This window comes from Taurulus bubalis (assembly GCF_910589615.1).
Source record: "Taurulus bubalis genome assembly, chromosome: 15".
NCBI lineage: Eukaryota > Metazoa > Chordata > Actinopteri > Perciformes > Cottidae > Taurulus > Taurulus bubalis.
The window spans coordinates 16,729,479-16,754,645 of NC_136603.1; the positions used below are offsets into that span (position 1 = coordinate 16,729,479).

The 25,167-nt window shown below is 41.9% G+C and overlaps 1 protein-coding gene across 1 annotated transcript in view; it reads left to right on the forward strand.

The window, feature by feature from the left end:
- Nucleotides 1–25,167, forward strand: part of il1rapl1a (interleukin 1 receptor accessory protein-like 1a) — a gene marked incomplete at both ends in the record, with an annotated part of 125,756 nt that overhangs the window by 90,511 nt on the left and 10,078 nt on the right. The window contains one exon of the mRNA XM_079230480.1: nucleotides 21,483–21,615. Within this exon, the coding sequence (XP_079086606.1) occupies nucleotides 21,483–21,615 (133 nt within the window). The remainder of the gene's footprint in view (nucleotides 1–21,482; nucleotides 21,616–25,167) is intronic.

A 25,167-nucleotide genomic window follows, 5' to 3' on the forward strand; every position in this document is an offset into this window, starting at 1 on the left:
TGTTAACTCTATTTTAAATGACTCGCTGAGAGGCACTCTGGCACATACACTGCAACTCATTTTTCACATAATCACAGTACACACCATCTTCTTGCAAAGCTTGTTAAAAATGATTAAAACAAATAATTGACCGCTCTGTTTGGATGAGAACATTATCGTCTGGGTATTTCTCCATCCCCTATCTCTCAGCTCCTTCTTTTGTACTCTTTTGTGCATTTAATTATCAGCTGTGATAGAAGCGTGGCCTTTTCCATATGAGGTAGCGAAGCAGACAATAACTATCAAGCATGAAACTTCATTCTACTCACTTGCTTCTATTTTAATCTCCTTTCTCTCCTTTTCTTACTTAACTTGTCCCTTGTGCAGTGGCTTTCTGTAATCACATGCTATAGAGATAACATGACCTTTTGTGTGTTGGCAGTTTCTGCTTTGACCTTTAAGAGTGAGACAGACTGAGAACAGCTGTGGATAGAGTGGAGCGTAATGTGGGGCTGAAGTGAACTTGATCACAGAGTGAGGCTAGAGAGGGCCATTACAAACTCCTTGTCTTCAACTGGAAAATGAGAAGATTAGTCACCTTTACGTATGTGCAAGTGTAGCTGACCTCTGACCTCATCTCTTGTTCTCTTCGCCAGAACAGGCCCCTCCAGATCACGCCTTGTTTCACAAGAAATCTGTCACTTTCACTCGTCCGTGGTGTTCCTCCTCATCACACTATTTGCCGCTCATTGGTTCTGGACTGCTGCCTTTATTTTTCTCACACCAGCTCCATCACCCATTCAATGTATCTTTTCTCCCGTTATCAGAGTATAGTTTGAGTTTTCGTTTTGCCTGTTGAAACCTAAGTGGTGAATAAGTAGTCATTATTTATACTTTTATTTCCAACCCCCATCTGCGAAAAATTTGTCAAAGTTCACTTTTACCTCAGAGTATTACAAATAGATTGTGTTTTATCCCCTCTATACGTCTTACTCTTAGAGGTGAATGATGATTAAATTGAAAGTAATTTGAGAGTAATCATATCTCAAATATGCTAGGCATTGCTTTATGATTGTGGTTTATGCTCAGTGGATGTTTGGAGAAGTAAAAAAAAGTATCTTTTTCTCGCTGCAGCAATTTCAGGTGCTGGGAAATTAACCCTAAACTGTAGTTCTTCAAATCGCCACTTGAGGCTTTCCTCAAAAGCGAGTCAATCTCAAAAGACCCCCATGTTAAAATTGCCAATTATACAGCAGAAATAAACATTCAGAAATAAACTGAATGTTTAGTGCCTGGAAGGGAAACAACTTTTTTGGCAATGTGCGAAAAACCCGGTGGCAATCGAGGGGGCCCCTGTCCACCCTCTCACTTCGTGCAACTTGTTGCGACTCTAGCTTGCTGTGTCGGCAGAAGATCAACTCTCACATTCACAGAGCTGTCTGCTCTGCTGCGTCACCTGGTCCCGCCTCAGCTCGACGGACAATCCACCGCTTTGCCCATTTTTTAAGTAGCCCGGGAGTCATGCTGCGTCGTCACGGCCAACATGGCGACGACCACGCTTCACAACAGCTCTACAGAAACCTATGGGTCACGGCACCGTGCTTACATCCCCATTGGATTGTGTTTTTCCTCTATATACGGGCATTGCATCAGCACGTTGCCATCTAATGCTGTCTTTGCCTCTTTCTGGATCTCTCTTCTTCTATGTGTGGTTGTTTATGCATACACTCGTGCTATTTCCATTACAACAAAGGTATTTCCTTTTCCCCCTTTTTTTGTGAAACACATCACTTTTCCATTACCCAGATTCCCCATGCTCTGCAGGTAGCTTGGCTTTTCACCTGGTGAGCACACGCACAAGGATAGAAAAGACAAATGCAATCAGATGCACACTGCCATGCCTGATAAATGAATCATTGCTATTGTTTGATGGATTGTCCATTTATCCTTCACATCTTTCTCTGCAGCCACATCCTTCAAATCCCCCTGTGGGACTGTGAGCCACTGCCACTATGCCAGCCAATAAAGATACTGTATCGCTGTGACACAATGCAAAAAGCAGGGCAGCTAAACTAGGGGACCGAGCTAATGTTAGCAGACGACTTAAGGTGTTTTTCCCAACTTTATTTAATGGGGAAGATTCACCGTGAGAAGCCTGCAGCACTCCTCTGCAATATCGCTCTGAGCAGCAGTTGGGTTTGAGGGCCTTGCTCAAGGGCACCTTAGTGGTGGTAACGAGGGAGGGGCAAGTGCTGCTAATTCACTTTCCCTGCCCAGACTCATCCTGCCGGTGAGGAGAACCAGCAACCTTCTGGTCACACACCGGCTTATCTTACCTTTAGGGCACTATTGCCCTTTTAATTAAGGTTCATATGCCAAATGGTGTACATTTTGGTTAAACTTGCACTCACTGCAGACGAGGATCCACCGTGGGGTCCCGTCATGGCCCGCTTTTGCCTAGTCTCACTCTTAACACAGAAGAAGCTGTCTACCTCAAAGTTGTAGCTGATTTGTTTTTTTTGTGATAGTCATACAAAAAGGTATTGTTGTTCTGAAGTAATGAAGCTACACTGTAATGTAAAAAAACAAGGAAAGATACTTACAGTTCCACATGTCCATTCTACCCAGTGATATCATAACAAGTTGCATAAGAGTGGAGACACATCAAGTGTGCTGTATATGCATGTTACATGGCCACATGAACTCATTCACATATCTGCACACACACACAATATGCCAATGCATACAGAAAGGGATAGTCCCCAGTTGGATGCTGCAACATATCATTTTCATTTTGATTGTTCCAGTTTCTCCACAGTGATGTGGTTTTCTTAGTGGGAATGATTGCAGTGCGGTGGAAAAGTACAGAATGGTAATGATATCCTACAGGAGAAGTTCCAGCCGCGCAGCGATAATCATTTCTACAGGATTAAGTCCTGACCCACATCAGCCCAGCATATTAGCATTCTGAGAGAGTACTGCGGCAAGATTCCACACAGACTAAATGCCTGCAGTTAATATGATGGGAACGAGGAAGGAAAATAGGAGTGGGAGACAGAGTGAGTGGGTGAAGCAAAGGTTTGAATAGTGTGGAGAAGAGAGTCAGTATGTGTCAGGACTTGCATGTTTGTTGTATGATTTCTGGTGTGCTTTTTAAAATGAATCCTCCCGCTGGCCTGCGTTTGGAGCTGCATGCCGTTGGACTCATTTGCATCCTAACTCAATAAGAGAGGTGTCTGTGAAATGTCCTGTTCTGCAGTGACATTGGATGGCTCATGCTGATTTGAAATAAACTTCAGAGGAACTTTATTTTGAATTTCATTGATTTCTTTTCCCTGCTGCAAACCATTGGCATGTAAATGTGTATCGCCTTGCCACCAGTTTGAGGACCAAAGAGTGTTGTTTTTTTTCCCGCCAGAACAGGATCAGTCAAAGGATCACAAAATACAGACAAACAAGCAGAGGTTTTATGTTCAGCAGTGGCCTCAAGCCATTTTTTTTATCTCAACAAGATCCTGCTTCATGGCACCTTTCACCTGTTTCTACTTTCACCCTTTCATCTTTGCCGTATTCCCAGGTTTCCTAGACTAAAACGCCTCCAGTTGTCATTTGTGTGATCAAAGATTTGATAGCATGACATCTTGTAGTAATTACAAAGTCTAGCATTTACATTTGTGGTGGGTGTGAGCTATCAGAGGGTTTGTTAGAAATAATGAAAACACTGAACCATTGGCCCACTCAAAGCTAGTGAGGAGGGGGGATTCATGCAGGCTTTAATAGCGTTGGCCATCATTTGGGTTGATTATGAGGACATAGCTGCTTTGCTAAAGTTTCAGAGATGGCGCGAAAGCTAAAGAAACTTCACAATAGCATCCACTGGAGTGATTAACATAAGCATTAAGTCTGTCCATTTAAAGGCAATATAAAGCAGACCAAATATATACTTTCAATTCTGCATTGCACCAGCTAGATTCTTATTTCATCCTTTCTTGCACATGCACTTCTCCTCTTGGATGTGTATCAGTGTGCTGCAGCCACAGATTCCCAGCAATCGCCTAAAATCTCTAAATCAGGGTTTGTGAATTCAACAAATGAAGCAAAAGTTGTTCCTCTCCAGGACTGTATGAACTATTGAACACTCTGAGAAGTAAACACCATTATTTGATAGGATTGCTCACAGGTCGCAGATACATAAAGCTTATAGCGAAGCTCCCATTTTGCCCTGTCATATTCGCACACACACACGCACACAGACTTTCATGCACCTATACATTATACATAACACCGGGTCTTCCTCTCTTAACCCACCCTCTCCTTCTTTTGCCTCTTCTTTATTTCCTGCTCCTGACCTCCTCCCCCTCCATCTCTCGGGGCACGACTCAAAGTGGGCTGGTACGAGTGCATAAGCTGCTGGGCTGACGGGGAGGTGGGAACAGGTGGGCAGGGGAGGTCGGTTGATGGGGAATCTCGGGACCACGGGGGTTACTGCAGGGCAGGGCTTGTGACGACAGGAGGGTTGCTACATGACAGGAGAGGGAAAGCAGACAAGGAAATTGTGAGGAGTTGGCTGACATCGTGCTCACCAGTGCTCATATGAATGGGACCCTCGTCATTAACGTACCTCCAGCTCCCTGCTCATGAACTGCAGGTATCAATATTTCTCGATATTTCCCTTCTTTTTCATTCATCTTCTCCTATTTGGTTTCCACATCTCTGTAAACAAACCTGTAAGTGCTCATGAATACTGCAGATACTGTAGGCCAGGGATTCCCAAAGTGTGGTGCCTCTAGGGGGTGCGTGAGAGGAAAAATGTAATGGTGGTCTAATGGTGTAATAATTAATATTAAACATAATTTTAAAAAAAATAAGTAGGATTTTTTAATTATAAAAAATCCCTTTGTAAGATTTGCATTTAATTACAATTAAAAACGTACAATTTAATAAATAGATGCACTTCCGGTCCGGCCACCAGACTGTCTTTTACTTACACACTAGCTAGCTTGTGCACCTAACGTCATTTCATTCATTCAGCAACATCCATGAAAATATGTTAAACTGGCTGAAATCGGGGAAGCTGTCAGGTGGGACATCTGATGCTATCAGTAATAAAAGAGGAGAAGGACAGAGAGAGAGGGAGGAACCGGAGGCGAGGGAAACGGAGAGGTGCGTTGGGGAGAGACCGGGAGAAGAAATCGACCGGGAGTCGGAGAAAGAGGAGACGGAGCGGGAGCACAGAGGCCCATCGCGGAGTCAAGGTGAAAAAAGAGGAAACGAGAGTGAGCATCAGACTGGAAAAAAAAGAGGAAATATGATGACAATTATCTAGGTCTGGGCTTCACTTGGATTGGCAATGCAGATTGCCCGAAGCCACAGTGCGTGCTGTGCAGTGAGGTTCTGGCTAACAGCTGTCTGAAGCCTCTTATTTGCGCCGCCGCCTGAACACCAAGCCCCTTACATTTTTTAGATCAAAATTGGAAGAGTTACAAAACAGCCAAAAACAATTGCAGTCTCATTCATGTGTTGGGTCTACACCAGGGATTCCCAAAGAGTGGTGCGCGCACCCCTGGAGCCTCCTTTTTTATTTATATCTGTTTCTGAGCCTATGCATGTGCCACTCTTTGTTCTTTACGTGGCTTACTGTGTTTAAGTAAATAAATGTGAAATGCAATCTGCCTCTGAGCCTGTGCGTGTGTCCTCGCCATCCTTATTGCTCTTTAAAAGTGACGCCTTGTGTAACTGAAATTTATACAGCAGACTAAATCTTGTAACAACCGCCATGCGCGAGAAAACAGTTCTCGCATTGGTCCGATTTTATGCGGCTATAAATAGGCTCTGTTGCGTTTTTTTTTTTTAAGGTGTGGGGGATTGGGGGTGCGTGAACCTGGTCGGGATGTAGAAGGGGGTGCGTGGCCTAAAAAGTTTGGGAACCGCTGCTGTGGGCCATCCATCAAGTTCAGGTAGATCTGCATTGCAGTGTCAAACCTCGGCAACTGCTTACTGTATAAACACAAGTAACTGAACTCTGATAACTGTCTTAGAACTTGGTCTCTGTTTTCCCTCTAAATGAAACCATAATTACACTGTTCTGTCCATCAAACTCCCAAGGAATGTTTAAGGACATTACACATCCATAAACTAAATTGTTCCCCAAAAGCCTTGTGAAGTATGTAGATGAGGAATCCGCTTAATGATTCATGCTTGGTTTTGGTGACGCAGTGTTGGCAGGAAGTGTGTAGATGCTGAGCACGGCCCTTGCTTTAATATCATTTTTATGTCTGTTAAGGAGAGACATATAAGATTTCACGTACAAATTGCCTTTTTATGTGGGAGAGTAATTATTGCAGTGTGTCTGCAGTATTTAAGAAAGTGTCCTTCCCTAATGAAACACATCTAACAAACGTGTCGCACATTAAAAAGTGTAGACACTTTCCTCATTGTAATCTCAGCCGTTTGCACTCCGAGATGGGCATTGGTGGTCACTTAAAGTAAAATAAATGTACCACTATGTCCTGTAAACATATCCACAGTCATTGGAAGGCTGGCTTTATGGAGAGGACTCCACCAGTGCCCACCTGTTGTAGGACTTCGCCATTATGAGAAACTCTTGATAGAATTAAACTGAATCTACAAGAAGATGTGAGATTGGAAACATTGTTTATTACTGTTTTGTTTTAGAACAGAGCTATAGGGAGAAACGTGTATCCTTGTCAGGGATTTTAACAAGCAGTTTGTAGGTAAGAATTGAAGAGTTTCATATCCAACTGTCTTTAAAAGCTGTTTCATGCCTGCTTGAAGGTCATTTAAAGTTGTAATCTCAACTAACATCTGAACCTGCCTCACTTGGACACATATTTGCAGAGGAAATAATTGTTCAGATGTGACCCAAGCATACATTGTATTCTGCACATTTAGCGTTTAGGCGCACACACACACAGGCACACAGCCATGATTGCTGGCTGTGTGTATTTCTGAGTGTATCTCAGGGCCTCTTGTCTCTGAAATGAATTACCACGCTGCCTCACTGGTAATACCTGTCTCTTTATGGAATCAATTAGAGTCCACCATAAGGCACAGCTTCTGTTGTCACACAGAGAATAATCACTCACACTTTCCCTGAGCCCAGCGGACCATGGATAAATCTAGGCTGCTGTTTAGTTTAGTGTTGGAATGGACCTTATTCATCATTTAAAGATTGCACATTGTGATAAGTGAAGGCGTGAGTATGTGTGTTTTCAGCACCGTGCAATTATTTATCTCTGAAGATGGACTTTCCTGGGTTTTAATATTTAGAGTAGATTAACTTTGAGCAACTTATTTAACCCTTCAAATGTTGCCTGTTGACATAATTTCTGTGAAATATGTACACACACAGATAATATACACATGCTGTACTGCTGAAATCAGCTAACTTATTTTTTTTACAGTTGTTCCGGTGGAACAGGTTATAAATAGACACCAAAACAATCAAATTTAGGCATTTTATTTAGCATCAAAGTGAATAGCTACAAGCTAAAATGCTAGTATTACTTTCCATAGTAAAGATTAACCGAACAATTATAAAAGCTATAAAGGGCTCAGGTTAACTACATGACAACTTTGTAAAAAGCATGATGGGAACTCAGCTGGAATATTAAAACAATATGTTGATATCAAATGTAAATTAAGTAAAATGAAAAACAGAAGTGAAACTTGAAAGTGTAATTATTATTGTTGCATTTCATCCCAGAACTAAAGAGAAGAATGCCTCGATCTCCTCTCGCAGTTCATGTCGAGATATTGGTTATCTATTAAAAAACTGTATTGGCAAAAATTTTAGAATGTGTATAGCATAATATATGCTATCCCTAGCTAATACATGTATTGAATCTGCCAAAAGCCTGTAAATGAAATGAGTGAGTTAAAACTCTGTCTTTGAAATTAAACTAATGGTGCGTAACACCCAAGTCATTAATACACAATATGTTAATTACTCCAAGGTGAGAAACCATTAAATGTATGAAAGAAAATAAATGGCTTTATAAAACAAAGAGTTTGTAGAAGACTTGATGGATGGCTCTCAGTTTCAATACCAACAGTTAGGTGAATAATAAAAATGTTTAATCTACACTGAAAGCTGACTGAATATATAAAATATTGTGTCTGCTTATGTCACACACTGTCCTTCACACATGCAGTATTTGAACACATTATTCTGCCTGGTTGGGTTAACCAGATGGTTTTAGCTTACAGTCAAACGGTTTGTCCGTTTGCATGCGTGTGTGCACTCATGCGCACTGTTTTAGTGTTCTGGTGAAACTTGAAAGCCTTCTTTCTGCTCGTGGATAAGCCAGAAAGGCACAGTTAACTTTTGTGTTTCTATAGAAACCAGATCCCTGTTATATAAAGTAATGGTCCTCAGGCACAAAAGCAGAAAAGTGAAAATAGGATATGATGTATTGCGTTTTGAAGTGTTCAAAATAGGGTCCTGGCAAGTTTGGATCATCAAGAGGATGCTCTGTAAGATTTATGCCAGATAACCTGATATCATTACAGCAACAGCGCAGCAGAACTTAAGGTTATGGTCAAAGTGACAGAAAAAATGGAGTGATGAGTCATCACTTTGTGCAGTGCATCTTATTTAATCTCTTCTGGAGACAAGGGGGCACTGATTGATGCTGAGCTCTCCTCCTGCATGATGGAGCATATATATTCTGTAGGTACACACACACACACACACACATACTCACACATGCAAATACACACACAAATCAAACACAGCCTGCTTCTCACAGGAAATCATTGCAGTAATTAACGCACTAGCCTGCTTCCTAGCTCCCTCGACGCCACTCTGATTGGCTGAAAGTCATCCTGAGAAGCAGCTCCGCGCAGTTCCCACAGGTATTTTGCCAGAGTAAAATTATCCCAGCGCTTTGCAAGTAGCAGGGGACATCATCAGCCTGTGTTAGTGTGTAAACATTTCTGTTTTCCCCAGTGACCCCAGTCCCAGTGTCTCCAGCCCACTTGGCACAAGTCATTTGTCAGCCTTGATTTAGATTGATCAACACATAGGCTAGAGCTCAATCTGCACTCCCACTCAAAAGTACTGAATTTGCCGGACATGCTCTTGGTGGGTTGGGTGACGGGGACATGACGAAGGTTAGCCAGAAATTGAAACCGGGGGAGAGAACGAAATGACAGGGAGGCAGGGTAAGAGAGAGGTGTGAGACAAACAGAGAAAAAAGAAAGATGAGAAGGAGGGGTAGCGCGGCCTATGTGTCTGTCTCGGGCTTTGATTGAAAGTGGCTGAAGGGGTGTGTTGAAATTTGAGGGTGAGAGCAGCGAGGACCGAGTGCTGGAGGTGCGATAAGACGCAGAGGTGTGGGGCGGGGGTGAAGAGGGGCGAGCTCCCCTTTGTGTTATAGAAAGGAGGATGGCTGTGTGTGTGTGTGTGTCTGTGGATGTGCTGTAAAAGAAGGAGAAGGCAGGTGATGAGAAAAAAAAAGAACAGGCCGAGGGGGGGTTGGAGTGATGTTCGGAATCGGAAGATAAGCCAAAGCTTTGGTTGGAGGAAATAGCGAGATAGCTCCCCAGAAAAAGGTTAGCTGCAAAGTGGAGGAGCAACACACCTGGAGGAGAGAGGAGAGATACAGAGGGCCTCTGTGTTCAGGAAGTAAAGATTTGTGGTCCTTTGCATGGAGAAAAGAGATGAAAGAGAAATAGTGAATTAATTCCTTAGATCTGCTATTCTCAAGACAGAGTATGAGTGTAAAGCCAGGGGTGTGTGTAAAGCTCCAGAGGGTTCACAAAAAATGTACATAAAATCACAATTTCTGCATAAAATTATTACATTTAGGCATAACTGGAATGAGTAAGTCTTGTTATCGCTATTAAACTGCAAATCAGTGTAATGTACCTTCATGTTTATATGTAGGCCCCTTTCTTGTAGTCTAGATTGGTTTGATCCACTATATTTCTGTTTTAATGTCTTATTGTTTGAATTCTGGGGAGTGCATCAGAAACAAAAGTCTCAGCTGTGACATGGTTTCATATGCGTGATTGTTAATATTCTCAGTCTCACCGTTATTAGTATGTATGCTTTATTTAAGCAAAAATAATTATACTCTGAACATGCATGATTGATTTTTCAGAAACATGTAGCTCCACAGTAAGGTTCATGCTCTGTTGTTGCAGATTTACTCTAAAAATACTGTAAATCACTGAAGGACTCATCTCTGATCCGCTGCCACAATATCAACTCCTCTGACTGAGAGGACGAAAGTTGGCCTTGTAAATGTTGTGTGAGCAGGTGTGTAACGGTGAAAACAGTATTGAACAACACACATAATGAGTACTACTACAGCTAAAGCTCATGGGCAAAACATCTGGATTTCTTAGAAACAAAGTAAAAGATTTAAAACCAGCGGCTTTAATAAAGCTAAGGAACATTGAAGACATCATCAGAAAATAAAGCTTGAAATGGAAATTCAGTGTTTCAAACTGCTATGATCAGCTCTAAACTCATCACAGAAAAACTTATGCCACATCTAAAATTACAGGAACAAGAATAACAAAAGAAATGGTCCATATCGATAACGCTCCAATTGATTGAGTGGGCTGTGATTAGATGAAGATACTCTTATCTTGTTTATTTTGAAAGGGTTATGATCAAATCCACCGTTATATATGTGGGCTAACTGTGGTCGGTCTTGGTTAGTGATCCTTGGCTTTGATTGAGTTAGTCTGGCCTCAGTCGGTATTCTGGTCAGTGGGTCAGCGCCTGCAGCCAGGCTCTCTTGGGTCCTTCGTTAAAGTGATGTTCCTCGTCAAGTGCTCAAATCACACCATTTAATTGGCCTCCAGCCCCCTGGACAGGGGCCAGTTACTGCTCCCTCTCTCGTATGCTCTGCATGTCTGCGCTTGTCTCTTTGCTGCACTGTTTATACTTTTCTTTTTCTCTCCACCTCTCTCTCCCTCGCTCTTTCTTTGGTTTTCCTTCATGTTGTCATTTTCGTCATCACACATATGGATCTATATTTTCATTTTCAATCAATTTCTTTTGGTCAGTGGCAGTTTTTGCCCAAGGCTTCCTTAAGGCACTTGAAAGGCAGTGTTTAGAAGGATGACTCCCAGTGTCATTGTGGGGGAATTTGATCTCGTTTTGACCATAAAAAGAGATTTCACATGAGCCCACAGCGGCGGGGAAAGTGTTCCACAAACCCTCGGGTGTAAAAAATAAAAGAGGCAGAAAAGAAAGGGAGGATGTGGAGCCTCCAGCGATGATGAGACGTGTATGTTGTCAGAGAACAAGACACAATAGTATCTAAATGTCTGAATTACAGTAAATCGGGTGCAGAAAGGCAAGGGTTACCAGCATGGTTGAGCTCGGGTGTGTTGAGGAATGTTATCTACACTGCCATGTTGCACCGTCAGCCATGGACACATATATTGTTGCATCACTCCGTATTAAATCGCATAGAAAGATAAAGTAGCGTTTATTTAGTTCATCATCCCTTCATCGCATAATCCCCCACAGTGCCTCTCGTGGTACAATGGGGCTCTGTTTTCCGCTTTCTCGGACAGAGCACCTATTATGTCATCAAAAAGGGACGATTAGCAGAGCAAAGGGGGCCACAAACTACCTGTTCACAAAGGCTTTAATTTTTACCGGTAATTAAAGGCTGACATTTCCCTGATGGATCATCAGAGGCCACAGAACAAACGAGGAGAAGGGGCGACAGAGAGGAAAAGAAGCAGGATTTTCCTCTGTTAAAAGCTCTCAGGCTTGTAATGGTAATTAGGGGCTTGTCTCCGGAGAGGGGACGATATTAGAACAGGAGAGAGGCCGAGGGGGTGGGCCCCCGACTCTTTCATGTTCTCATTGCCCTTACTCATTCCTCCACTTATTCTTCACAAATCCTCCAATCCCCCCTTTACTGCGCTCCCCCCCTCCGGTTGCCCACCTCGCACCGACCTGCACTGCTCCGCAATGCAGAGTAAAAAGTAATCAGTTCAGCCCACCGCCGTCATTCCACATCAGCTCACTGCTACCACGCCACATCTTTACACGCAGTAGGGCTTATTTGCAGGCGTAACTGTTTTAAAAATGTCTGAGAAGTTGCTTGATGAAACAAGTCTTTTTTTCTGGTTGTGTGCATTCCAATTAAGAGCCGACTTTGATTGCTGCTCGCCACAGAGGCCCTAATGTGGCACGCTACCTGTCTTTACTGTATTTACTGTATTTTCTGGTTCAGAGCCTACCCAGCACAGTAGGCGTCGTCATGGTAACCTGCAGGTGGCTAACCCCCACCGCGGCGGCACACTGAGGGATGAATCTGGACGGAGAAGCAGGATCAGATATTTTTAGCGATTGGAATGAGAAATTCAAGGGATCTCTAGGGGACGTTGTTGATGCTGAATAGCTGACGTTCAACGTCTTGTCTCGATGCTCGGGTTGTTGTTATCACTACCCCCACCAGCTCTCTCACTCTCTTGCCCTTGACTGGAGCGTGTGTGTTTTGTGAAAGTGTGCCACTGTATGATTGTGGGGTGAGTCTGAAGCTTATCATAATGCAACATGCACTGGGGAATTTCTTCACTGCCACTTTCCATACTGATCCATCCATTTTTAACCACGCAGATGGATGCGCCTCCCTTTGCTACACTGAGCAGACACACACACACACAAACACACAAGCTCACACACGCAGCCGTAACGTATCGAAAGACAATCTCAAATATACCACAAAGTACCACAGTAGTTTGAAACACCTCGGCATGTTGTTGATCAAGCCACCTGTGTCTGTTTGTTGCTTGTCTTGTTTGCTCTCTTATCCTTCCTGTGTGCAGAAAAAGGATTACACAGCACTGTGTGCACTTTTCCATGCTTGTTTCACACCTTGTGGGGGAAGAATCATGACTGACAGGACTATCAGATTCTCTTACAGCGATATCCTCTTTACAAACACAATTTCTCCCCTCTTTCTCTCTCTCTCTCTCTCTATCTCTCTGACAGACAGACACACACACATACACAACATATGCACACACACTTTCTGCTTGGCCATTTAAATTAATGCTTAACACACCCAAACTCTGAAATTAAAGTCTCTGTCAAAAGCAGGGCTGTAGAATAACTCTGTTTTGCATCAAAGACTTGTACATAAACTTGATTTTTAACTTCAGATGAAAGGTTATATATATGAAATGAGGAAGTTTTATAATTATTAATTGTATAGCCTACCTTGAAATCTCGTCATCTGTTTACATATCAAGAAGTTTTCATCTGAAATACATCAATCTTGGATTCCCAACCAAACCTCAACCAAAGCCATGAGGATCCCAACTGGCTGCTATCAAGCAGTGGCATCAAGTGTTTGTCTAAATATAATGACTCCACTGCAATAACCAGCGCACAGTGGTGGTAACACAGAAGAAAAAAAGGCTCACACAATGGAGAGCATATTGACTGGCTTCTTCCAGTTTGACATATTAACAATATCCAGGAGACACAGAATGGCGACACAAACATGCTACAGTATCAAAATCTGAGATCATTTACTTTGTCTTGTGCTGATTTTCTGAAAGAGTTGGTTTACAATTACCCTAAATTTGGATGGGCACTTGACTCCTGACTGTACTGTTTTGTACGACAAAACATGTTGAGGAAAAAGCTAAACTACAGTCTCAGAGTCTTCCAAACGTCATGCACAAAATGTACTTATTTCCGGCTGCACCAAAGTGGCGGGCCGACAGACCGGCATTTCCCCCCCTAGAGCGACGCTGCTGGCGTAGCTTAAAATGACAAATAGCTAAATAAAAGTCTGTTCAAAACGTTTTTAAATGATTAATTGAAGGTTTCAAGTAATTAGACGATTACATTTCAATTTGGTTCATTTGAATACAATTCAACAATGTTGTGTTGTCGCCAAATATTTGTGAACAGCTGGTTTATTTGAAACAAAATCAATGACAATTCCTCATACTCGAATGACCCTGTTAACGAGTATCATTATTATTATTATTGTTATTTATTTTGAGAGAAAGCTCAATAATTAATGTTTATTATGGCTGCTTCCTTTGGCTGTCGGGCCTTCACTGTGCAGCTTGAATGGTATATTGAGAGCTGTTTTCACATTTGTCTGCTATGCTGTGAGTTTGAGACATCTCTAATAGACATACTGTACACTCTGAACCGACTTTAATGAAGTAGTGAACACTTTTGTGGAAAATTCGTATTTGACGAAAGTAAATTCAAAGCATGTGTTTTGTATAAGTCTCACCATGTGTCTGGACGGGATCCTTATTTTGCTGTGTGACATCATCTTGTAATCAAGCATGCTCTTAACAAATTACACAGTGCTTTTCCGAGACAAGATGGATAAAGGGAGATGATGCACGCAGCAGTTTCCCTTGGCAACCTCGTGATTTTGGATTAGTCCGCAGAGTGATGACTGGTAGGAACAGGCAGATGATGGGATGTTAGTAAGAGACTCGTTTTCTCATTACATTTTCTAATAATGTTTTCACCATCAAGTGCAGAAACTTTTTACATTCCATGTATCCCCAGACGCTCAACATCTCCTGCATTTTGTGTTTGTCAGAAATGATTTTGGCGTTTAGGTGCGCATGATTTCAACACAGCAACTCTAACTTGTACGTTACGGCACTGTGTTTTAAGGCCACACTTTGATATAGTAGTATCAGCCAAAGTGCAATTAGGAAGCACCTGACATGTGCTTGGCAGGTGCTTCCTAATTCTCTTTTAAACAACATACCAACATCTCAGCTTGTTTGGTTCACATGAAGCTTCCGACTCGCTGTGCCTTTCCTCCCACCTGCACGGGGCAAGAAAATCAAACAAATGTGCAAAGTGCTCTTCAGGGTGAAGGCAACACCAACGTGTGGTATCGCTTCTTGTGCCAGACTTTGTCCTGCCTTGAAAATTAAGCACTAAGTGAACAGCGGGTTGTGATGTAGACCATCGTGATGAATATATCAAACACACTCTGGCTGTGACATCTTTAAAAAGCACTGCAGTGTGCTGCTTCGTCTACAAGTAAAATATGGCGGTGGCTGTCGCACACAAAGACGACGATCCAACTCTGCTCCGAGCAGTGACATGTGAAAGACAAGGGGCCTATTCAGTGGATTCTAGAAGAAGAAAAAGATGAGACAGTGATGACATTGACATGCATGTGCGCGTCTGTTCATTTATAATCATGTTTGTACGTGCGTCGGTTTATTGTTTATTTTTTCTGCCTGTCTGTTCATTCATCTGCCCTTCTGTCTGCGTATCTGTCAATCTCACTGAGCGCTGTGCATCTGTGCTGGGTTTGGACAGCATCTGCAGACTGTTTTCTGTGAAAGGTTTGTTTTCCTCTCCTCTGGCTTGTAGAGTATTCCTCTGTGTGAATCTCAGTGCCAGCTCTGTGAAGCCTTATTATCCCAAATAGTGTGAAATCTGCTAAACATGCACCAAGGGTTGATGCAAATCAAATTCATGACTCTTTGTAGCACCCGTCATTTTATAGGCTCTAAATTCGACCACCATTCTTGGTCTCTCACTCACTTATTTATTCATGTATTCATTCATTCATCTGGCCATGCAATAAAGAGAGACAATATATGTGTTTTATATTTATCTTCTTTGTTTTTATTAGAGTTTTTTATTTTTTATTATTCTTTGGAAAGGCATGATGTGGGTTTCTGTTCATGTTCTTATTAGATGTGAATGCACTTATTGTTGGGGCAAGGTGAGCATCTAAAGCTCTGAGGATTAGCAAAAATAAGATTTACACCTGCTGTCAGTTGGTTTTTCAGCAAATATCTTTGACATTTTGGGCAAAAAGCAAATAAGCACATTTCCCGAGAGTAAGATGAAAAGAATATACTACTCCCTTGCTTTTACGCAAAATAAAAGACTACCAGCCAGGTAGTTTAGCTTATTTTAGCATGAAAGCTTGATGGTCAAACACATTTACACATAATAGCTTGTGTGTTTAACTTGAATAAACGAAAGTGTAAAAATGTTGATTTTATAGGAGGTTTTGTGTGGGATTATTTCATGGCTTGCAACCTCACAGCGATGGCAAGACTCCAGGAAGTCATTGTGGCCACACAAACGAGGCACATCGTGTGAATTAGTGAACTTTAGAGGTGCTAGTTGGCAGATATTTTAACCTTAAATATTATTACACTTGTCACATACTTACAGGTACATATATGAACATCTTTGTTCAACCCATCCATGACTTGGGGTTCAATGTCTTGCACAAGGACACTTCAACATGCGACAGTAGTAGCCGGGGGTCGAACCACCAACACTGTGGTGAAATTCAAGCTGCCCTTCCCACTGACCCTGAGCCGCCCCGAGACACAGCCAGGCCAGCTGTTTTCCTGCGTGGATGGCATGGAACTTGTGTGACTTGTGTGACTGCTAAGTATTTACAAGAAAATAACTTGTTAAAATCATGAGATTTTCCCGCGACCTCAAGTTTTTTTGCTAAAACAATCAAGATGGTTGCACCTGATCTGGAACTTTATTTTGAGGCTGCTATCGCTACAGTAGGTAGGTATGTTTTTGCTAAAAGAAGAACAAAACAAATCAACTGCACTTAAGAAGAAAGATGTGTTTTTCCATGCTTACGACAGGAGTTGAAAAAGGTTTAATACATCAACTCTTAATATGCCAACTCATCTCCGCACACTGTACTCAGTTTGCAGTGTTCTGTCTCTGAGGCGTTATGATAAGTTATTGTTTGCTTTCACACCACAAACGAACCGCACCAGAGTCCAATGGGAGGCGGACTGAGACCCACCTTTTCAAGCGGCCTCGACTTGATTGTTTGGTCCACACCGGGTTCAGTAGTTGCAGACCAGCACAAACAAACAGTACTAAGTGGCCAAACGGATCCGAGAAAGTTTTAACTGAACCAAACAGGGTATAGGTGCGTCAGCACCATAAGAGACACTTAAATCTAATTTCCATCAGGCGCTGTGACCAACTCTCAGTCAGGGGGAGGATGTCAATCACTCAAATTATATGGATTTGTTCCACACCCACACATGTGTGAAGGCAGAAACAACACACAAAGATGTGCACACATAAAGAAACACACTCATGGAAACACTTAATCATGCTCTTGTGCTGTACAAGGCACACATTCAGTCAGTGGGGGGGATTTTTTTCACACCACATCTTGCCAAGTCTTGCAACGGCACATTTATTTGTGAACTTCAAAAAATGACACAGTGATGGACTTGACTTTTTGAGTTTTTACCAAAAGAATATCAGATATATGTAAAAATATACCAGAAGAGAAAACATATATATATATGTATATATATATATATATATATATATATATATATATATATATATATATATATATATATATATATATATATATATGACTATATATGACTATAAATACATATGACTAATGTTTGGTCAAAATGCCAAACAATACATTGCTCCAGCTTCTTAAATGTGAGGATTTTAAATTTGTTCTTTGTCTTTCGTGATAGACTGAATATATTTGGGTTTAGGACTGTTGGTCGGACAAAAGATACTTCTCATTGGGCTTAAGAAAATTGTGATGGATATGTTTTACTATTTTCAAACATTCTGAGACAAAACAATACATTGATTGATCGAGAAAATAATATAGAGATTAATTGATTGAATGAAAGGTATTGTAAGTAGCGAGGAGAGAAGAATGAGAGAAGAGAAGAATAAGTCAAGTGACGTTACCTAAAGGATCTCCTGAACTACAGCGTTGATTAACTTCATTTAAATTACTGAAATACAGTAAAGCCTGTGGGAAGAGTTCTATCGGCTCAGAAAAAAATGAACTTACCGTTAAGTTTATGTAATTACTTAAACCCCGTAACCTCGCCGGTTATTTTTGGGGAATCTTGCCTAAATCATGCTAAGATCTTGCTAAATGTTCATAGTTATGCTCAAAATATGGTATAAAAGTGTTTGTTTTTTGAATATACCAAGAAAATTCTGAAAAAAATTATATAAATTCATATAAATTAACACAAGTATTATAACTAATTTGGGGTTCATACGACTACTTGACCAGACCTCACTACTGTGAAGGGCTTCTCCCCCTAGGGGGAACTTGGGGCTAAAATATCCTTATTGTTTTAGAGTAGCTGGGAAATTAAACCAAATAAAATGACATGTTCAAAATATGCTGCCGAGGATCACTTGTGCTGCTCTACATTCGTAGGAAACGCACAAACGCATTACTAAACTTTTCATCAGATATCATGGGAGCCATTGCGAGAGGATACGTTGAACTGTAAATGCTGCTGCCAATACAGGCGATCCTACCAATGTGAAGCCCCGGGAGAAGGACTCACTCTAATGTGAGTATACTGCTGGAACAGATATTTCAGTGTGTTCTTGTTTTATTCACGCTGTTGTCTTAAAAGCCTCTCTGAAGCCCAAGGTCACAATTTAACTTTCTTTGGCTTTTCCCGCCGTCCGTGATGCTTTTATCTGAAACGTACTGTACTCTTCTTTTAAAATCAGCCAATAAGCACATTAATTACCCAGGTTTTTAGACGTGTATGTGTTTCTTCTGTTATGGTGCCCGAGGTGGTCGTCCTTAACTTCTCCACATACACACACGCTCACATCATTAGGACTGATTACAGTCTGCCTGGTCTGTCTGCGCACGTTACCACCTCATCCATGTAGAAACAACAACTCCTCGGGAATAATTCACCCACAAGATCAGTTAAAGTCAACACCGTTCATGTGAGTCACCAAGAGTTACAAACTGCTATGGAATAATAATAATAGTAATAGATCGTAATAATAATAAGTTTGACAGCAAGAGAGAACAGATTTTAAAAAGCTGCACCTCCTCTTTAACTTGGTAGTGTGAGGAACTATTCACCTCTGAATTCATCTCATTTATATTATTCCAGGCCATCCCTATAAAAGATGTCGCTGTAAAGATGTTGACAGAACATCTTATATGGCTTACATGGTCTTTGTTTTGTGAACGGTAAATGGAACTACAAACTGTGACAAACAGCAGTTTTTAAAAGTACTCAGAGAAATCTGTATTTGAACACGACAAATCCATGACAAGATCCTCCATCTGTTGATGATACAACTCTAAAACAGCTGCCGATGCATCTTGTTTGGTGTTGTTTTGTCAAATGCAACACAATACTTGTAAATCTTTATCGGAACCCTGACAAGCTTTCTTTAGATGAGCAACATCATCGCAGCATGCAGTGCAAAAGAAAGAGACACGTATTCAAGTGGCCTGGGCCAAAATGTGAAATGACGAAAAAGACAACACAACGTCCAGCTATACTGCATCCATCAATGTGCTGGTGATGTTGCAGGTGTGACACCGCCCACTGGGGTTTGTCGTGGTGGAGGAAGTAACAAGGCGGGAGGGAGTTTTGGGCAATGCTGCACTTGGATTAGAATAAAACAGCATGAGGCCTTCAACAATTTCCTGTGATTCCCAGGGAGCTCAGTGGAGACTTCCTCTCCAGGCAGCGGCTGCCGGCAGCATGACATTCCTCGTTTGTAATTGATCTGTGGGATAAACTAACCACATGGGGGAGGTTTATGAAAAGATTTTTTTTTTAAAAAGGGAAATACAGAATCTGTCTCACACAAAGAGACAGATAGTTGTACATTATGTACTTTGCACAGTATGGTTACTTTACACATGTGCTACACAAACAATGAAGTACGACTATACAGTGAAGTGCCGCTGCACCACAACCTGTGTATGCGTGTGTATTGTAATCACATGAAGGAGGTTCCTATTTTGTAGGTGCAGCGTGTAGCCTTTGTAAAGCCCGGCTGTGCACAAATACCAAGCTGAGAGTGGCTGTTGAACTTTGGAAATGTCAGCCACTGCTCCTCGCGGACAATACAGTCAGTTCATTCCTGGGTGTCCTCCCGTCCTCCTTCCTGCCCGCCTTTAAAACTTTCCTTGTGCTGAGAGTGACCTACTGGAATCTTTTGAAGCTGCGTCTGGCTTGTGGGCAGGGGGAGCGCAGCGGATACACATCCTTAGTTCAAACACAAACACGCTTTCAAAAAGAACCTTGCCAGTTTTGCTCTGAAGACATGTGTTCCTGCGGTCACAGCTAAGGGCATGGAAGAGAAAGATGCAGCGTTGTTAGTGGAGGAGAGGGCACTCAGAGATTATCCTCCAAAGTAAAATACAGTAGAACTTACTCGTTGTTTTTGAGGCTGTAGTTTAAAGTGCAATAGTTTGCCTTCCATTCCCTTCGCTTGACTGCCGGGAGCTGTCCATGGTGCTGTCACATGCTAAGCAGGATTAATGAATACATGCCCCATACCAGTACAGTTTACCTTGCGCTCCTGCTCATAAATCCTGCTGTGAAACAGGGAGAAGTGTCTCCTTCAGCCCCATCCCCATCATGCCTTTCTCCCAGTGCTTCTCAAATCACATGCCTCAGAGCCAGACACATCATTGGCTCTCCCAACAGGAGAGTGCCCTCCGCCACACAGTTTACAGTAAGTGCTGCATGATGAGCCTCTCTCATCTGTGTGTTGTTTACATGTTGCTGTGTGGTTCCTGAGAGGCATCAGCATGGGATTGCTGCGCCCCAGGCCTTTTGAGAATGCCACTTCAGAGGAATGCAAAATATATATATATACATGTGCTAGTATATGCCAGAAGTGCTCTATCTTTATGTTCACCAGTCTAATACATGCATAGTTCACAAACACTGAAGGGCTTGCCTGAGTGGGGAAAGGGGCCTCTTTATGCCAACTGTAATCAGCTCACTGCAGAGCTACATGTAACATTACATGTTTCACTTTTACAACCAGCTCATCAATGGTTTTGAATTTCCAATCTCTCTTATAAATTGTGTAATTGGTGCATCACCTTTTTTTCCTGTCTGGATACTTGCCCTCTCTTTTGACCCAAAGAGATAATCCATCAATTCACAAAACAAAGACAATGTTGGCTACTCAGTGACAATCAATTCTTCTTCTACATATCGACTCACAACCAACTGCAGTTGTTGACTCTTGACTTGTCTTCATACCCAGCAGCGGCTCTAAATACAATAATGTTGCTGTCAGCCTCCTCTCACTTCCCTTTGCCTTCTTTTCCCTCATGAATACTTGGTCTCAACGGGGGGTTGTAGGAAGCTCTTGAGTGCCCTCATGTGTTCATAACTGTTTACTTTCAGATCATTATACAGTATGTGTGTGCTAGTGGCATGAGCAAATCCCCTTGTAGGGGAAAAGGGAAGACACTGAGTGTTCAACTTACATTATTCTCTCAAGCAACCACTTTTGACATGAATTGTGTGGGATATGTACAAAGAATTGTCAATGCACATGGGACCAAGCAAATACATGTATCTGTTGATGTCCCTGACATTGAAGAAGCAGACATGTGGTAAAATGTTGTGTGTGTTGTGCACATGAATTGCACATCTTCCCCAGGCCTACAGGACAATCAAGCATGACAACACGTTGTCTCCTGTCTTTGCAGGAAGCGCTTTGAACCTGACTTGCCGGGCGTTTTTCGGCTACAGCGGTGACGTCAGCCCACTCATCTACTGGATGAAGGGAGAGAAGTTCATAGAGGACTTGGACGAAGAGAGAATCCAGGAGAGCGACATCAAGTAAGAAACACACTTGTTTTCACAGGACATGGCGCTAATGAGGAATTAATAGGAGATGTAGATACATTGACTGGAAAACGGTTGATACCAAAGTGTTTTGCATGTTTTAGCCCATTAACTCCAAATTGCATACACTAAACCAACCATTTTCCAGAGATTTAATTCCAAGCAGCTGCTGGTTTCCATTTAGGTTGCTATGGTGTGAACATGCAGATACTTAAATCATGATTTAAATAATGACTCATTAATTTTGTCATCATATTAGTTGTTTGTCTAAAGGATGTTTGTGTGCTGTTGAAATGCACTGGAAAGCAGGTGGAAACAGGATAACTCATAATAGGCTACATTGTGCACAGTAGCAATATGACTGCGTATGAAACACATAGCGAGATAATAATCTATTGACGTGAAAGGGAACACACACACCCCTGAAAAGGGAATTTGAATAATAATAATAATAATTTGAGTAATGCTATTTATTAACTGCATTATAAAGTGCTTTGACATTTTTCAGACAGAAAACAAGCTCAGAGTTCTGAACATTGTGGCCTCAATATGGCTTTTTAGTTTATACTGTATCATCACGTATACACATGCTACAATTTCAGGTCTCTGTGTGTTGTACTGCAGTTTGATATTGATTATTTGTCCCATGCCTCATTGCATTTACCAGCTATGCTGTTGAAAAGTCAAGCCACAAGACACTGAGAACAGAGAACTGTGATGTATTTGTTGTTGTTGTTTCGTGCCTTAAAAGTTTGTTGTTCTGCATCTCAGTCCTTGAGTTCCACAACAAAGAGTTTTCAAACTATTCATCGTGTGCAGCTATTATCGGTTTTGACAAAAATATGAAAATGAATGCAGGTGGTGAGCTGTGTGTCATCATTAAGTTCCAAGTCTCTGCAAAATGTTTTCAAAATTAAATTAGTTGAAACCGGTAGCTGATGCAGTTGTTATGTAAGGCCCAGTGTGGTCCTTTAGGTCCCTGGTCTTTATGAACACAGCTATCTGATGGCTGATGGTTTGCTTCTTTTGCTCTCTCTCGATTTTCAGAAGATAAAACATATCAAATATAAAAGAAAACATCCATTGTCATATGTATATTTATGTATATTTTGTCTCCATTGAAGTTGTTTCATGGGAACCAATTAGTTTTTCTCTGTCGAACCATTTCTTTCCATGGCACGCATTTTCTTTTCATTTCTGTGCATCAGCTGCAGAAGAGGATGCACATGTCCCGCCTTGTATCCACCAGCGCATTGTGGAACCAGTTTTACAAAAAGCAAATCCATGTCTTGCTTTCGGTCCAGATACGTGTGTTCAGAAACATTTTGCACCCAGGATGAACATGCTAGAAGATGAACACATCTTACCCAAAGGCCGTTTCTCCATCTTGCCCTCTCTTGCTGTCTCCTTTAATTTTATGATCGTAGAATTTGCCCAACAAGCCTTACTTTCAGGGCCCTAAGACATTTAGGACAAGCCCATTTCCATGTTTCTCCCTCCTAGTGGTGTAACAAATTTAAACAAGTCCATTCCCTGGTCCATGTGCATGTTTCCCATTAGGGCTGTTTGGAGAGGCTGCAGCTCTGGGGAGACAGCCCTGTCAGATGGTTAACAACTGCCATTTTTCACACCGCCGCCACTATCGCTATCTCCCTCGCTGCACCCACCTTTGGCGGCATGCAGATGGAGCTGGGGAGGAGGGGGGGGAGAGGGAGTAGATAGGAAAGGAATGGAAAGAATAAGAAATATGGTAGAAGTCACTTCGGAGGGAAGTAAAGAAGACACATTGGTGATAGTGAGTTTGCTTGTGCACTGATATGAACATGCAACTGAAACATTTTAAAACACCAGCGCTGCTCTCCTGTCTTCTTGTCTCTCGCTTCCTCCGTTAGTCCCTGACACCAGGATTCCCCCCGCTCACTGACTGAGAAGTCATCTTTTTAATAAATCATACCAATATTTCATGCGGTGGATCAATAATGTATTTGACCATCCACTCTGTGATGATGCTGCCACCATGAGCTTTTTCACATACAGCCTGTGCCTTAGATTTGTCTCTTCCACAATCCATATATGGATATATCTCTGATATATCCATATATCTGTGATATAGAGATACAACTGTGATATATCCATATATCTGTGATATATAGATATAACTGTGATATATCCATATATCTGTGATATAGAGATACAACTGTGATATATCCATATATATGTGATATATCCATATATCTGTGATATATAGATATAACTGTGATATATGGATATATCTGCGATGGAGAGAAAGGATAGGAGAAACTAAACATGAGCAAACGTGTGCTTACCCTTCAGCCAAGCTGTCTACCTTTTCAGAGGATCCATTGGGCATGTTTCTACGGGTTGCTTCTTGTCTTCAGTCTGACACCCACACACTTTAGCTTTATTACTAATGTACAAGTAGCCAAGCTAGAGCTAAGAGACGAGCACTTAAAACACAGGCACAGAGTTTCTGCAGGCATCTATTGAACCAACTCCGGGCATATTGATTCGGAGGAGTTCATTTCTATGGTAGCCCGAGCACATAAATTCTCATTTGCACCACCGGGACAGGGCTTTTGTTGTTATCATAGCATGGGTGACTGGACATTAGCATAGCATGCAGAGATTAATACATTAGCAAAACAAATCTGGCTCAGCATAATAAAGAAGGTGATCGATATGTTATTGAACCAATCCAGTTGGTGTTTTGCAGTTGTTCCTTCACTTGCACGTGTAAAAGGAACTAATAAGTTGCAACCACAGAGGATCTGCTCACGAGAAAGGGAGGGAACATACTGAAAGGAAGAAGTGCCTGCAGCGGCCGTAGTTGGAAATGTGTACACGATTTACTCATTCGGTTGACTTGATATCGATAATCTCAATCACCCCAAAGAAAAGTATGTTCAGGGTTTTACAATCGGACATTGAGTTCTGCACATCTCAGTCCATCTGATTCAGCATTGTAGGAGCATCTTGCATCGTTCAAATTCACTCTTCAGCCCAGCTGTTTGTAAGTGTGCTGTGGGCTGTCATTCACCTCCCATCTCACTGTCGGTGCGCTTCCCCTGATCCTTGTTATCCATCCACTCTAACCTCAGGGTCCTCATCGTTGCCTTTTGAGACTCAGGTTGAACAGCGGTGGTCATTATCCATCAGGTTGTATGGCAGCGAGCTCTGTTGCCTCAAATAGTGTGATAATGTGAAAACTGAAAGCTTCAAAGTACCCAACACTCCCTGGGGAGACATGAATTATTCCCGTGCCTCCTTCTCCCAGCGCCCCAGGCCCCCAACCCCATTGCACAACAAACTGAGCTGAAAATACAAATATCATCAGCGCTGCTTCAGCCTCTCCACGCAAAGCCCATGATACACTTTCAATTACTGATGCCAAATCTCCCCAACAAGCTGTCCTTATGTGCAGTTTATCGGCTTGAAGGCGAGCGAGAAGAGAGAAGCTTGAGAGTCATTATACCCCTACACACTCAAGCACATACTCACACTCACACACACACATTCCTTATCCCA